Source organism: Staurois parvus, unplaced genomic scaffold, assembly GCF_062004578.1.
Source record: "Staurois parvus isolate SC_StPar_1 unplaced genomic scaffold, SC_StPar_1.0 ptg000347l, whole genome shotgun sequence".
Classification (NCBI taxonomy): Eukaryota; Metazoa; Chordata; class Amphibia; order Anura; family Ranidae; genus Staurois; species Staurois parvus.
Genome location: NW_028318143.1, coordinates 5,672,276 through 5,689,530, shown reverse-complemented (window position 1 = coordinate 5,689,530; position 17,255 = coordinate 5,672,276). Strand labels below are relative to the sequence as shown.

At 41.8% G+C, this 17,255-nt stretch overlaps 1 protein-coding gene across 1 annotated transcript in view; it reads left to right on the top strand.

Moving 5' to 3' along the window:
- Nucleotides 1-16,785, top strand: part of MCOLN2 (mucolipin TRP cation channel 2) — a 60,979-nt gene extending 44,194 nt beyond the window's left edge. The window contains exons 10-14 of the mRNA XM_089684404.1: nt 3,937-4,038; nt 4,137-4,259; nt 9,945-10,151; nt 13,872-14,005; nt 14,396-16,785. Coding sequence (XP_089540530.1) covers nt 3,937-4,038; nt 4,137-4,259; nt 9,945-10,151; nt 13,872-14,005; nt 14,396-14,432 — 603 coding nt within the window. The 3' untranslated portion in view covers nt 14,433-16,785. The remainder of the gene's footprint in view (nt 1-3,936; nt 4,039-4,136; nt 4,260-9,944; nt 10,152-13,871; nt 14,006-14,395) is intronic.
- Nucleotides 16,786-17,255: the final 470 nt, after the last annotated feature.

The following is a 17,255-nucleotide window of genomic DNA, read 5'->3' as shown; positions in this document are numbered from 1 at the left end:
TGATTACCAGACAAGTGTTTCTGGATTGTTGGAGGACTGTACAAGCTCTTTGTACACATAGTTTTAAAAGAGAACTCCAGGCAAATGGCTAAATACACAGTTTACCTGCCAAAGGATTTGTATTTGTCCATCTAGCTCTGAGATTTACAAAGTTCTGCCACACATCCATGGCCCGGTCTGGTAGGACAGAAGACCTACATATTTGATACTGCGGTTAGGGAACACATACTGCTTTTGCCCTCCTCCAGTCCATTGACTGGACAGTGAAGGGAGAAGCAGCAGACTGATGAGCTCATCTGTTACTCTGCTCTCTCCTCTTGTCAGCGTGTCCCTTATGAGCATTGCAGCACAGCTGATTAGATTTTTGTGCTGGTTCTCGCTCTCCTAGTCTGCTGTATAGGGGCTGCAAGATGCTGAAACCAGGTAAATTCAGGTATGCACACTACTGGCATTAACACAATACATTTCACAATGTATTAATGAATGCATAGTTGTGTGACGCCCTCTAGGTTAGTAAGATAAGCCATTTTCAACCAGGGTGCCCAGGCAATGGTAGTCCGTACCAGTTTGCAAAGAAATATTTGCTTTGTAAGACTAAATCCCCTCCAACGTTGGGTGACCTACGCATGTGGATGTTGCTTCATTATGTAAAATTATGAGAATAGTTTTTTACATTTTAGAATGGGGTGCCTTGAGATTGTGCAGAATGTTAAAGGGTGCCTTGAGATTGTCCATAATTATAAAGGGTGCCTTGACTGAGTGGCAGCCTAGGATAAGTCAGCCTGGGGAGTGAGGCATGTAGTATACTATGTGAAATAAATAGATTTTGTGTGTGTGTGTGTGTGTGTGTGTATAGAGAGAGATATTGATTATATATGACAACGAGGTAGTGAGGTCACCTCAGAACAGGCTGGGAGGCTCTATTAGGTCAGGGCTTTTGGAGCCCTCACACCTCTTCGGAAACCTAAAGAGCTTTCTAGGAGAGGGGTGGAGGGGAGGAAGCCCAGATCTGCATGTCTGAGGGACCATGGCCAATCCCCTGGCAGGAGGCTGGGCATGGTGACCAGGGCAACCCTCAAATGTGGCAGAGCCTGGGGGGTGGGGTTCAGTGTCAGGGTGGAAGTTGGATTGAGGAAGGCTGGAGTGTGGATCCTGGGAGGGGAGCCTACCTACAGGCAGGTCGCTGGAGAAGAGGATCTCCACTGCCTCAACATCACCTGCAGGGGAAGTGAAGGAGCCAGCCCAGAATAAGGCCTGAAGGTAGCCACCAAGCTAATAGGAGAGGACATTGTGAGTATATTCTTACACCCCCTGGGCCGGATAAGGGGAGAGGGCAGTCAAGTGCAAGATCCAACTAACTTCTGATCTGGGACTGTTCTAAATTAACAGCTCCTGGGGCCCCCTTGTCCAGGGAATACCCTCAGCTGGGTGAAGAGAAATTATCCAGAGTATGAGCAGGTACACCAAAGAGTCTTTGGTGCTCTTCAAGGAAAGACTGTTGCTATCCACATTTTTGTACATTGCAAAGGAGTTTGTCCTCAAGTTCTGCAGTTTCTCGGGCATCCCATATACCTCTAGATCCCATCCAAGTTCTTAACCCCTAATATAAATACAAACCCAAGCTCAAGGACTGTTCTTTGACGTCAGTGTTCAAAGTGTGGGAAATGCTTGTTGCCTGCCCTTGCAGAGCATAGGAGGACCCAAATCAAATCCAGTGGCCCTTACGAGGGTAGTTGCTACAGTTGTATTATATATGTCTTTTATTTCTGCCTTTAGTTTAGCTTTAAGGTGGACTTTAGACCTAGCACTGCAAGGCAAGTGCTAAATTGGCCATCCTGTCCAGTTTAGTCTTGTATTTATCCGTTTTTTTTTTTTTTTTTTAATTAACTAACGTGTTTTTTGCCGTCTTCATTGCCATAACAAATGGAGCCAATCTATTGTAGCGGGATTACCAAGTGTGTGTATGTATATATGTGTATGTATGTGTATGTATGTGTGTGTGTGTGTGTATATATATATATATATATATATATATATATCAGTGGGGATCGAAAGTTTTGGCACCCCAGCTAAAAATTTGTATTAATGTGCATAAAGAAGCCAAGGAAAAATGGAAAAATCTCCAAAAGGAATCAAATTACAGATTAGACATTCTTATAATATGTCAACAAAAGTTAGATTTTATTTCCATCATTTACACTTTCAAAATAACAGAAAACAAAAAAATGGCTTCTGCAAATGTTTGGGCACCCTGCAGAGTTAATATCTTGTACTGCCCCCTTTGGCAAGTATCACAGCTTGTAAATGCTTTTTGTAGCCAGCCAAGAGTCTTTCAATTCTTGTTTGAGGTATCTTTGCCCATTCTTCCTTACAAAAGTCTTCCAGTTCTTTGAGATTTCTGGGCTGTCTGTCACGCACTGCTCTTTTAAGGTCTATCCATAGATTTTCAATTATGTTGAGGTCAGGAGATTGTGAAGGCCATGGCAAAACCTTCAGTTTACGCCTCTTGATGTAATCCCCTGTGGATTTCGGTGTGTGTTTAGGATCATTATCCATATGTAGAAGCCATCCTCTCTTTAACTTCAGCTTTTTCACAGATGGCATCAAGTTACCATCCAAAATTTGCTGAAATTTTATTGAATCCATTTTTCCTTCTACTCGTGAGATGTTCCCTGTGCCACTGGCTGCAACACAACCCCAAAGCATGATTGATCCAACCCCATGCTTAACAGTTGGACAGAGGTTCTTTTCATTAAATTCTGTGCCCCTTCTTCTCCAAATGTACCTTTGCTCATTCCAGCCAAAAAGTTCAATTTTAACCTCATCGGTCCACAGAACTTGTTTCCAAGATGCATCAGGCTTGGCTATATGTTCATTTGCAAAGTTCAAACGATAATTTTTGTGGTGAGGACGTAGAAGAGGTTTTCTTCTGATGACTCTTCCATGAAGACCATATTTGTACAAGTATCTCTTTATAGTGGAATAGTGTACCACAACTCCAGTGTCTGCCAGATCTTTTTGGAGGGATCGTGCAGTGAAACGTGGGTTTTGAATTGTTTTTCTCACAATCCTGCGAGCTGTTCTGTCTGATATTTTTCTTGGTCTTCCAGATCTTGCTTTAGCTTCCACTGTTCCTGATGACTGCCATTTCTTAATTACATTCCGAACAGAGGATATTGACATCTGAAAACACTTTACTATCTTCTTATAGCCTTCTCCAGCTTTGTGAGCGTCAACTATTTTCAGTTTCAGTTTTCTAGACAACTGCTTAGAAGAACCCATGGTGCTGATTGTTGGGGCAAGGTCAGATGAGTCTGGGCATTTAAAACCTTTGAGCTTGACATCACCTGGTCTTCCCAGACGATGATTGAGAACAATCCATGACACTGGCAGGTCTCAGCTTTGCAAACGGGGCAGTGCATGCTATAAATTCTGCAGGGTGCCCAAACTTTTGCAGACGCCATTTTTTTGTTTTCTGTGATTTTGAAAGTGTAAATGATGGAAATAAAATCTAACTTTTATTGACATATTATAAGAATGTCTAATCTGTAATTTGATGCCTTTTGGAGATTTTTCCATCTTTCCTTGGCTTCTTTATGCACATTAATACAAATTTTTAGCTGGGGTGCCCAAACTTTCGATCCCCACTGTATATATAAAATTTTTGTGATATGACCCTGTTAGTTGAATTTGTAATGACCACTAGAGCAGCTAATTACATTTTTAGTGCAAAAACTCAACACTAGAAAACAAAAAAAGATATACAGAGCTAGAAGAGATAGAGAAGGGTTGTATATTGGGGTTGTCCTGAAATGTTGGGGGTTGTTTAAACATACTGATTTCTTGAAATATCTTCTGAAGTGTTTTGGTGTCTGGGCTACATGGAGGTTTACATATTCTCCTGGTGTTTTCTCACAAGCTCTTTTTCCTTCCTAGAACTTGAGCTCATATGATGTGTGCAGTCTACTTCTTGGATCTTCGACCTTGCTTGTTTGGGTTGGCGTTATTCGGTATCTAGGCTACTTCCAAAAATATAATGTGAGTGCGTCTCGTCTGGATATTGACAGGTTTACTGATAAGTTATAAGGTCATCACGTTACTGCATGCTTCATTTCTTTATCATGTCTCCTCTCCAGGTTCTCATATTAACCATGCAGGCGTCATTACCCAAAGTCTTACGATTTTGCTGCTGTGCAGGAATGATCTACCTCGGGTATACCTTCTGTGGCTGGATTGTGCTAGGACCATACCATGAGAAGGTATAGGGGAGCCGCCTCCTTTTTTTTTTTTTTTCCCCCATTTACCTTGTGCATTTTCAGTCTCCACCTTGTGTCTTATTGGTTTGTCCTGTGCAATTTAATGAGATATTGTAGCATGGAAAGATCAGTCCTGTATGACATTCCAAAATATTTGCATTTATTGCACCATTGCTAAGTCTGCAGTCAACCACCAGTGCTTTTTAATGGTACAAATGAGCAATTATTTGGGCAGTTTATTTTCCCTGAAGTTCAGAATTGCAATTATTGTCATAATGTAAAGTACCAATATACTATACGCCCCCCCCACCCAAAAAAAAAAAAAGCAATCCACTTTTTTTGGTCCTTTAGCATTATCTAGACAATGTCCTCAGTAGACCTAATGTAGCCCACTGTTGGAGTTTGATATGCCTGATTCAAAGAAACATGTATTTCAAAAAATACAAAAGCTTTTTCCTGTTTTGATGGAATCACTTTTGGCTTTAGGACTCTTGGCCATGGACAGCTCTTAAATCGGAACTGTACTACCATCCACACTGATGGCATTTTTGGCAGATATAGCTCTGTTTGCTCTCCTCCACTGTTGACAGTTGAATTAGTTTCAGTGCTGGCCCTTGCTGCTCCATTGACTAGGTGCTCTTTTAACGGTAAACGAGTAGGTCCGTGACCTCTTTTAGCTAGCCCTGCTTTGTATGTATATGTGTATATCTTCATGGATATATTTTTATATTGGACTAAACTGTATCTGTAGGCATTAGATGACCAATGCATTCATGTTTATGTCCTGGAGCAGGGAGAATCGTGCAGGAGCAGGGAGAATCGTGCATATCAAGACTTTAATTACTGGCTTCTCTAATGTGTGTGGTGAGGGGGAAAAAACAGGAAATTGCCAAGCGCCGTCTGCAAACATCCATAGATAATCAGACCTTGGTAGGACTGGGTGATGATCATCTCATGGCAATGGTCATCTGTAGCACTTTTTACAATGGTTAATTGCAGGGTGCTTTCATTAGGATCCGTTTTGGAAGCTTCAGGGCTCATTCACGCTAGCTGCTGCGTTGCAACATGGTGGGGCTGAGAGCAATGCAGTGATGATACGCTGAGCTCAGCTTTTTTTTTTATTTTTTTAAGAACTTTATTTGAACTGTCACAGGCTTCTCAAAGTTCAACTGCCAGCTAGCAGTGGATTGCTTTGCAATACTTTTTTTTTTTTTTCATTTCAGAGCAGCTTGCCTGCACACCCCTGCAAAGCAGTGGTGTGAACCAGGCACATAAGAGACAAGGCATTTTACCTTGCCCATGTGGTGGGACTGTGCTGGAGTAACCACCCAAAGTCCCACTGCAGGTGGAGTGCTGCATGTGGAGTGTACATACCTTTAGTTTTTAAAACATATGCTTGACCTACAGTCAGGGGCGGAAGACCATTCAGAAACTCGGGCAATGCCCGAGGGCCCGGGGTCAGTAGGGGGCCCCATGAGATGCCCCTGGTACCTTTTTTTCATAGGCTTTTTTGAGTTTGGGCAAGGACACAGGGACCCCTTGATCCCCTATTGCCCGGGGGGCTCCATGAGTTGTCAGTCCGCCCCTGCCTACAGTTGACTTTTTTCTGTCCGACTTTTGACCTCGTTCCTAAGTAGCATCATCCTCCATCAAGCTGCTTTTAAATTCCCATTGAATTATATGAGAAAGAAAGGGGTTCTGTTGCATCAAAACACATTAATATGTGTACATCCCACAGGAATCTTTGTTATAGACCATTTTATACCTCATTGTGCCTACCATGTTAGAGAAATGGTCATAGTGCACCACTTTTCATCTATGTGCCATCACCCCCTGTGCTTATCACAGAAGATAACAGCATTGAAGTATTAAATGGTCTGTAATGAAGGAAAAGAAGATGTGTGATACACCCAAATCCCTACTGTGTATTCCCAGTAGACCAGTAAATGGTGTGCTACATAATATCTCCTGTCCATTAGTCCTTAATTAGATTCTGCACTTTGAGTGTCTAATTCTTCTAATCCAATCTCCTGACATCTAATGATCTATACATTTCCTCAGCTCACCCAGTATACAGATTTATGCTAAGAGCCATTTCGCATGGACATTTTGGAGAAGAATGGTCTTTAATGCGGCACTGGAGCCAAGATGCACCCTAATGCAATAGTATAGAAAGTGATTCTGTGGTTTGTCAGGTTGAGGGAAGAACTCCCTTTGGAGTACTTTCTGACAACTTGTAATGGTTGTACTTGTGCATATTTAATAATGCAATACACCTCGCCCATACAAAAGGCAGTTGAGAATTTATCGCAATACGAATGTATCACAATTGTTTTTTTTCCAGTGCCATGTCTTTTTTGCATAAGTCGCGGGGGTGTTCATTTTTTTTTTTTGTCCTGTATTAACGCACTCAGTCCAGTAACACAGTAGACACATTTTAAGCAAATGAAATTGCAAAACTCTTTTGGTTTTCATAAGGGGAAAGAATGGAAGACAGATCATTGAAATACCATCATGCAACACAAGTTATCACATTATAATGCACAATAATGAAGTTCAACTGAAAATAGCACAAAAACCAAATGCAGTTGTGCAAATGTGTCAGTAGGCCTAAGCAGCTTTACACCGTAGTTGAAATTACAGACTAGCTCCCCTATTCCACTCTCCTCGCTTTTCTGATGAAAACTGTAAGCTACCTTACACAGACCTATACTACACAACATCAGGGCTGTCCTCTCAGTCAGGGGCGATATGGGAACTTTTTGGCTTGGACAAAGAGACCAACAAGCCCTTTCATGGTAGACAGAGATTTCTATGGGCTAAATGAAGTGTGTCATTCAATGGTGCCATTTTGATTGTTGATCACAGTGAAAGGTTGTTATTCCTAAAGGATGTATTTTTTTTGGGACACACCTTCCAGGATCAGCTTCCTTTGCAGCTCTCGGCATTTAACCATATGACGTCATAGCTGCAAAAGAAGCTGGTGGTGGAAGACTTCTCTCTGCCAAATTCTGTAATAACAAGTCTGAACAGGGAGACGTAGCTTTGTAATGCCCAGCATGTCTAAGTGGCTTGTGGTCACTATGACCTATCTTTGAAAGGTAAGGTATCTATGAGCCCAGCATATGTTATTAGTACTGGCCCTTCTACCCCCCTGCCGGGTCCTCCTCTTCTCTTCATATTGCTAAGATTAACACTGCAGTGGCACTTACTGAAAATACATTGTACTTTCAGTTTAGTGCATTGTGGCAGATCTGCTGATAAGGCAGTATGGCTGGTCCTCCTGTATCGGACCCAAGCCCCATCAATTCAGAAGGGGGGTCCTGCGCTGGAGGACCGGCTATACTGCCTTCTTGCTGACTCTTGTGCCTCCCACTTTCACTGCAGTACTTTCAGCTTCTCCTCCTTTTTTTTTTTTTTTTTTTTTTCCTTTTTTGCTGCGGTGCAGGGGGATTGGTATCTGTCTCTAAAAAAAAAAAAAATATATAGTACAATAAATCGCTCTATGGTCTATACAGATTAAATGGGTATAACCCACATGAGCAGCCAACACAATATTGCAGGTTACAATACATAGAAAAAGAATAAAGTGCAGCGCTACTAAGTTGACCTGGATAATGGTCAACGAAGGTTTGATGGCTATTCTTCAAGACAGGATGGTATATTTTGAAAAACATAAACCGTCTTGCCCCCTGTACCCTTCTTCAACAAACGTCTTTTTGTTTCTTCCTTTTCCTTTACTTCCCCTATCTCTATTCTCACTCTTCCCTTTCTATTTTAACTCGCCTCCTCTTTCCCTTCCCTGGATTTTTAACCCCTTTGGTTATCATCAGCAGAGATTTATTTTTCTTATTGAAACATTGTATTTTGTGCATTGCCTGTTCTGGCCCAAATGAGCTGCAGTTTGGATGGGATGGAGGTGGGGGGGGGAGCATAGATGTATATCTTCTCTGTACTGATTTGTCATTTCCGAATAAACACTATTGGAAAACAAAGTGCAGCACTAGATTTCAACTTCCAAGGACATACTAAATATAACAAAAAGTCCAATCCAAAAGACTTTTGACGTGTGGAAGAAAAGTTCATCGATCAAGGATCCAACAGATTCCTGAGAGATCACCAAGAGGGAAAACTCCTTCACCAACACCAATCACACTGCCTCTTACCAGATAATGTTGACCCCCATAAAGGAAAGGTCAATACACGCTGTGTGCTTCCTGGAAGTCAACAATGAACTTGTACACTTTAAGGCCCCTGGCCTTCAATGCAGAGTGATTTTGGGATGGACCTAAAATAAATATTATCCTGTCAGTGGTCAGATTGTTATGGCTGATTGGTGTACAGTCCATACACACACAGCACAAGGCTGGGGTCACACTACCAGACGTTTCTCGGGGCTGCAGTTCCTCTGAGCTGCAGAAGATGGTGACCTCACTTCTACCCAGACAGGAAATCTATATGGTATCTGATTGGTATCTGTGCCCCCCACCCCCCACTTACCTGCTGTACAGGCCCTCCCATGTGCCCTCTTTCTCTTCAGCGCTGCCAGCCTCCTTCCTCTCCTCTCTCACTAACTGCTACTGCAGGCACACAGGATTTTTTTCAGGAGGAGAGCGGGGAAGGGGGCGGCAAAGTGAGTGATCAGTACCAATAGCTCTTGTATCCATTCATCACTGAAGCATAGTATACTGTGTTTACTATGCTTCAGTTTGAGAATAAAAAGGAAACCTCAGAGAACTTCCCATTCATTCACTTTCCAGTTTAGCTGAGGCTGCAGAGAAAGGAACTGACTAGTCTGTCTTCTGTCCCTTTTCTTTGTCTCTAATGTGAGACATCAGGGGGCTGATATTTCACTAAAGCCCCCCAAACAGGGCATTAAAAAAATTTAAAAATGAAAATTCTAAAAACTAATTTGAAAAAGTTAATGTATAACTAACGTCAAAAATTTGCTTTACATATATATATATTGTACATTCACATCAGTCCCTAACCCTCAAGGGGCGTACAGTCTAAGGTCCCTAACTTACATTCATACATACACATACTAGGGCCAATTTAGACAGGAGGATCTAATTAACCTACCAGCAGGTCTTTGGAGTGTATTAGGAAACCGGAGCACCCAGAGGAAACCCATGCAGGTGTAGGGAGAACATGTAAACTCCAGGCAGGTGGTGCCATGGTTTGGATTCGAACCAATGACCCTGGTACTGCCAGGCGGAAGTGCTAACCATTTAGCCACTGTGCTGCCCCCATTTTAAGGACTTGTTCAAATGTTATTTGCACTCTGAAGAGCAGTCAACATTTGATAGGCTCTTCAGAAAGCATTTGACAGGCAGTGATGAGGCATGTTGCCTCCTCACCGCCTGCTTTAACCCCACACTAGCGCACTGCAACTGCGTGGTTGCAGGGCACTTGTAGAGCAGTGCTGTTCATCTAAATGGGTCTTGTTCAATGGGGGGTATATTTTTGCCATGGCTGACCTGCATAGTATTGCAGCCATGGCACTTTAGCAAAAATATCTTTTGATCATTTTGAAATTTGTTCGGGGGGAGGGGCCCTGTCAGGTAGTCTGTATGGGGCCCCATCATTTCTAACAGCAGCCCTGTCTTGTCTTGTGCTTGAAGATAATTGGGGATCCAATCCATGTAGAATGTATGAGTACTTATCACAAATGTTTTTTTTCCATAGTTTGAAGATCTGAACACCGTAGCCGAATGCCTCTTCTCGTTGCTCAATGGTGATGACATGTTCGCCACATTTGCGCAGATCCAGCAGAAGAGCACCTTCGTGTGGCTGTTTAGCAGATTGTACCTCTACTCCTTCATCAGCCTATTCATCTACATGATTCTCAGCCTGTTTATTGCACTGATCACTGACTCCTATGAAACCATTAAGGTGAAATTGGAAAAGTGTTTTATCTTCATGCCAGAAAAGTTAAATTAAGCGGAGGAAATTTGGGGATGTCAAACTTTCTGAGATTAATTTTTTTTTTTCTAATCAATAAAGATGATTATTTAGGCACCAATATAAACTAATAAACTATATTTATGCAAAGCTGCCCCTATTTAAGTGAAAATTTCACTATAATATGATCAAAAAATAGAATAGGTAGGTGCTACATTTTTAAATCACCAAATAAAGTGATATAATGTGCAATAAATGGGGGATTGTTATTACTAAAAATCCCTATGATTAATACCTTAAATTCGGTGCACACCAGGGGCGGACTGACAACTCACGGGGCCCCCAGGCAATAGAGGATCGTGGGGCCCCTGTGTCCTTGCCCAAACTCAAAAAAGCCTATGAAAAAGGTACCATCGGCATCTCATGGGGCCCCCTACTGACCCTGGGCCCTCGGACAGTGCCCGAGTTTCCAAATGATCAGTCTGGTGCACACATTGTGGTGCACACATTCCAGTTCTGGACCAAATTTGATATTCTGTACTATTAACAAATCCGTATTCGCAAATAGATACATATATGTGCAAAATTGTGAAAAAAATGTCCATAAATATAGTGACAATCCTTGTGGCTTCTTATATCTGTGTCCCAAACCAAAGCAGAGATAAAATTGTGACTGAAATCTTCATCACGTGCCCACAGGAATAAAGTGTAGATGGTCACTCACCAGATTTTTTTGACCCCAGTTATGGTGGTCAGATACGCTTTTGGTCTTATAGGAGACCACCCTCTCACAGTGATATCTCCCCTTCAGCGATTCTTTGGTGATGGCCAAGTATAAAGGACTCTGTTTGCCTCCTATATATGATGCTTAACCTCTTGGCGCCGGCACCTCTCGACCCTTTAAGAGTTTCAGAAACCGGGAGGTGGGGTTTTAGTCATGTGATTCGCTGTCACGGCGGTCACATGATCAGAAAAGGTCCCGATTGAAAGGGGAGATTGGGACCTTTCCTGGAAAAGCGGACATATGTGCTGGGAGCGCACAGGACGCATGCTCTCAGCACATATGTATTTTTTAATTGCATGCAAATAAGCGGCCACTTGGTGTCAAGGCCCAGACGCCGAGAGGCCGCATATTTGCGTGTGATAGGTTTCAAGGGGTTAATAAGGTATTCCTACCGCGGGAATGCAGCTGACCATTTAAACAAATCAAACAGGTGAAGTGCTCTCCAAGCGCAGTAATTCCTGAAGATGCCGCTGGGCGAAACGTACGTCAAAAACTTCATAACGTCAACTCCGGGTTGGGGAACGTCCAAGCCGAGTGAGAACGAGGCTTGGAATGGCGGACATTTTAGAATCTTACAGGCTGGAAACGCTGGTGCCGGTCTATAGGCATCTGAACATATGAGTGTAATAGAGTTTGTGTATGTGATTCACTGTTCACAATTAAAAATTATAAACGCTTAGAGAGCATTTCACAGGATTGATTTATTTAAATGGTTGGCTGCATTCCCGTGCGAGGAATACCTTATTAAGCATCATATATTGAAGGCAAACTGAGAATCCTTTATACTTGGCCATCACCAAAGAATCGCTGAAAGAGAGATATGGAGATATCCCTGTGAGAGGGTGGTCTCCTAGAAGACCAAAAGCATATCTGACCACCATAACTGGGGGTCAAAAAATCTGGTGAGTGAGCATCTACACTTTATTCCTGTGGGCACGTGATGAAGATTTCAGTCACAATTTTATCTCTGCTTTGGTTTGGGACACAGTTATAAGAAGCCGCAGGGATTGTCACTATATTTATGGACATTTTTTTCACAATTTTGCACATATATGTATCTATTTGCTAATATGGATTTAATAGTACAGAATATCAAGTTTTGGTCTTGAACTGGAATGTGTGCACCGAATTTGAGGTGTTAATCATAGGGACTTTTTAGTAATACCAATCCCCCTTTTATTGCACAATATATCACTTTATTTCGTTATGTAAAAATGTAGCAATTTTTTTTTCTAAGCCACCTCTGGAAACCGCTGCATTTCATCCTCAGTTCCGCTTTGTGACTTGCATTTTGAATTTTTAGTAATTCTATTTCCTAAAAGGTTGTCTTGTATACGTGGCAAATATCAACACCATGTTCAATTATGCATCATGGAAAAAATATTTACAGTGACGTTTGTGGAAATACTTGTCACTGGATAACTTGCAGCTCTTAACAGTCTTCAGATGTGATGGCTCCATTTAGTTTTTTTTCAGCAAGTACAGAAAATACTTAAAAATGTGTAGCCCAAAAAAAATAAAATGGTACAGCTTGAATGCCCCCCCTAAACCTGTGAATGAGCCTGTGAATAGACTGGTGCAAGACAGACAGGATCGGGTTGTCTGCCTCTAGCAGACTTGAACAAAAAGGTGATCGTCGGCACACAGACACCAACTCCCTGCTGCATAAATGTGAATTTGATGGGTAAAAGATGGCTTCAGCTCCATTCCTCCATCTGTAGAGAACTCTGCACACGCGTGGGCCCTTTTCGGGGCTTAATCGCATTCCTCTGCAATTAATCCTCAAAAAAGAGTGAAACGCATCTGAGGAGTTCTCTACAGGTGAACTGGAGCTGAAGCCAACTTTTTATCCCTCTCATGCTTTCTGTAAACTAATAATCCCCTCCACCCATTGGTAAAGCGACTACTCGCATGTTTCTACAGCCTTGATGTCTTGCTGAAGCATTTTGCTCATTGGTATAAATTGATGATGTGGTGACTCAGCACTGGTTTGGCTGGTGCGGGAGTAATGTAGCACGTGGACTTTTGTGGAGAAGTATGGAAATGGCTTATGTCATGGGTGCTCAACCTGTGGCCCTCCAGCTGTTGTGGAACTACAAGTCCCATGAGGCATTGCAAGGCTGACGGTTGCAAGCATGACTCCCAAAGGCAGAGGCATGATTGAACTTGTAGTTCCGTGACACCTGGAGGGTCATAGGTTGAGCACCCATGGCTTATGCAGTCCACTTGGGATTTATTTTTTGCTGCTATTGGACAGCAGAGTCAACTGTGTACAGCCTCATTCATTTTGTTGTACTCTGAATCTCAGATTCCATTGAAATTGCTGTGCTAATCACTTTTCCTATAGGATGGAGAATGAAAAAAAGTTTAAGGAATTTCAAATTCTTACCCCCCCCCCCCCCCCCACTCCCATTAATATATTTTTTTTCTCCCCTGCTTACCTGAAGCTTGGCTGTGCACATTTCAGATACCCGCCCACACTGTGAATTTTGCATCATCTTGCTTAGATCCTCTGCTCAGCAGCCACAGCTGGGTCTTGCCACCACCGTGTTTCTCTGAGACATCATCGGAAGGATGCGGTCTCTTCCAGGTTCTGGTGCAGACTTCCAACGACGTGCCGCCAGGCCCGTCCCCTCCTCTGTTAGTGAATGGGGTGATGAGCAGAGCTCCCGGAGCCTCCTGGGATATAAAAGCACATATTCCAAGAGACACTGGAGCACTGATGTCATTCACCTAGGTGAATGACAGGAGGGTGAGGGGAGGGCCAACACCAATTCTCAAAGTTTAACCCCCCCCCCCCATGTGGAGCAAAGAGATGGTGGGATGTAGAGGATGCAATTCAATTTAAAGGGTGAAGATCTGCACTTCTAGGTTAAACTGGAAAAGCCATGGGGATTCTAATTGTTTGTCTGATCTTACATTCTTAGAAATATCAGCAGAATGGTTTCCCAACAACAGACCTGCATGAATTTCTACACAGCGGGGATGGCATATTGGAATATGGCAAGGAGTCAGAAAAGAGACGAGCACACTCCTTTCCCTTTGTCTGCTGCTTTCCAAGGTCAGTCCTCCAGATGTATTTGCTACTACAAAAAAAAGTTAAAGTAGCAGCACTGATTACGTTTCCTGGTGTTTGGCAGAGCAAGTGTCTAAAGAGCATTGACAGGCTAGATAAATGTGTATTATCAAATATGAAATTCTCTAGAGACCCTCAGCTACCCTTTTAATAAATTATTTCTCTTGGTGGTGGGGCAGGCAGGCAGGGACAGGAAAAAGGAGAAAGAAATACATGGTGGGTATTGTAAGCCTTTGGAAGGGTTGCCTCCATACTACATGTGCATCTGCCATCAGCTCCATTGTAGCATAACAATGAGAGGGAATGTATGTAACAGATTAAAAAAAGAAATTCTATATTTTATATATGTATTTTTTTTTTTTTCTTTTTATCCAGACAACGTGACGAAAATGACTTTATCCTTATAAACTGAAGGATCCAGTATGGACAATGAACTTATTTTCACGAAGGATGTTACTGGGCTTTCTGGTATTGCACAGAGTGGGACTCTACTAATGGACAGCTTGGAATAGTCTGTTGTGGTCTGAATTGCCTTCTTAAGAAAGGATTAAATGAGTAATTTATTTTTCAAAACACAATTTTGGTATGTGGACTGGTTTCTGAGTACTGTTGGAGACCTTTTCCGACAACTCACAGTGATGAGCCAATGTCTTCACAATTCTCTTCTACAACCAATCACAACATGGATCCTATCCCTGTCACTCGGCAAACATTGGACTTTATTAAGGGGATCAGTCTGCCTAAAACTGATGTTTCATTACTTGGAAGAGACCAGTGGGTTGAATTACCAGAGGTTTCTTATATGTTGAGAGCTCTGGAAGGAGGACCTGTACCCTTGATTTCCTATTTGGACGGGTGCAAAAGGCTTTCTCAGTTGTATTTTTTTTCATTTTGATACATTACAGAACATCCTTTTAACTAGAATCTTTAACATAATGCTATAGTAGAGGTCTTGCTGGGATGGAGAAATAGTGACGGCATAATTTTTACCATTCCTGGAGAAAGTACTTCAGCAAGCTTCTTCCCGTGCAGGCCACTGGAAGTACAGGTCATAGACATGCAATCTCTGCTGAGTTTATTGGCCTTCGACCAACTTGGAGCAATTTCCCTATGAAATTTAAGTATTTCAGCCCATTGATTACTTATCCATCCCAGCAGAGCTGTAAACAAAACCATATGTTAACATTAGGTCTGCTTTAGTAACCATGAGAAGTGCATTGCTGTTGTGCAGATTGGATATTGTGTAGCAGTGCACCTTCTTAAAGAGACATTGGGGTGGATTTTTCTAAAGGCAAAAAGACTGTGCTCTATGCAAGTGCAATTGGCCCAGAGCTTGGCAAATGAGGAAAAGCTTAAATCTGCAAAGAATACCCAATCACATGCAAGGAAAATAAAAAAACATTTTTTCTTGCACATAATTGGATGATGGAAGTCAGCAAAGCTTCTGTTTATTTACGAAGCTCTAGATCAACTGCACTTTGAAAAGTTCCCAGTCTATTTGCCTTTAGTAAACCAACTCCAGTGTACCCCAGCTTGGACCCCTTTTCTAAGTTTGATCTCCCTGACTACACACCGAATACTTGCCATGACCATTGCATAATGTTTAGTGAGCCCTCTTAGGCACAATACTACAAAGTATTTTACATGGGAAGTAACATGTTGCAGGGGTCTCTTGACCTCCGGTGCTAATACATACTGCTCTATTAATGTACGTTTGGAGCTTGAATTTGTTCCTCATCCAGCTTCATAGTCCATTTCTATGTTCCTTCTTCATATATTTCTATAGAGTGGACTGTTCTTCTAACAGGTACTGTTCAACTTGTGTGAGGGTTAAGCGGCTATGCAATGGATTATTCCATTTGTTTCCCTTTTTTAGAACTGTATTGATAAAAAAAAGTCAAAAATAAAGAATGCATAAAAAAACAACATTGTCACTTTGGCCATTCAAGGGATAGAGACCATGTCCCCTAATAGCCCCACCTCCACAGTATTATAAACACCGGTCTACACTACCTTCCTGCTGCAGGAGTCCACCATGGCCATGCTTGGATATTGGAGCTTATCCAGGTGGATGATGTCACTGCCCCCCTCACACGACAGTGTTGACGACTGGCAATGGGCCACTCCAGCCTAAGCATGGTCACATAGTAGGGTTTTCAGGTATGGAGCACTGCTATGTTGGAGCAATGAAGCAAGGGCTCCGATTGAGCAGGGAGGAGACAAAGAAGCACTGTTAGGTTAGTACACCTTTCTAGGGGGTTGGGCTGTCAAGACGTTGTCACTTTGCCCTAACTGAAGTGACAGCATCTCTTTAATAACAAAATACTGAGTTTTAATTGGTCACCCACAGTGATCAGCTGTCCTTGTATTATTGTATTCTAATCAATAAAGTCCTGAAAAAGTGGAGGAAACATTAAAAAAAAAAAAAAAAAAGTCTGTTCACACCGACCAAGCTAGCATTGGCTTTTATTTTGCGATCTGCACTGGAGAATTAAATCTAAGACCCGTATATGCCGTGCAGCACCTCCATTTTGTCCTGTTTTTGTATTCTTTTCCTCTATCTTTTGTTAGTGGGCCCCAGGGCCTTGTATTCTTTTATGTTTTTTTCTGCACTGTTGTTTTTCTTGACAGATCTGTATGCCGTTTACAGAGAAATCTTTATTTTTATGACACTGAATAATTTATAAATGCGGCTTACTTTTCTGAATTGTAAAATGTTTATCATGGAATGGTTATATAATAAAATTAAAGTTCTTTATTATTAATCTGGTCAGCGTTTGATGCAGACACCCAACCAAAACTTTTTTTTGGGAAGACTTAGAACATCTGTTGGGTTTTTTTTATGGTTGTCTGTATGGGACCAATGCTCACTCACTATAATATATATATAGTGTATGTATTCTTGGACTAAAACCGAAAATTCAGGATGCATTTGGCTGAAAACCAAAACTGAAATGGACAGTTTTTTTTTTTTTTAATCTATATTTTATTATATTCAACTTTTTAATTAATATCATGAATTTAAATGAGTATGAATTTATTTTCAGCACCTTTCAGCCAATAGGCTGCTTTCATACTGTTTCTGCAGCAATTTTATGTTTAAAAAAAAAAGCCACAAAAAAAGCTCAAGAAAAATGCATCCCTTCAAATTCAATGTATGTCTTCTCACTGGGCCGTTGCACTTTCCTTGTGTTGTTAAAAATCCTGATTGCTGCATATTTGGGGAGTTAAAAAA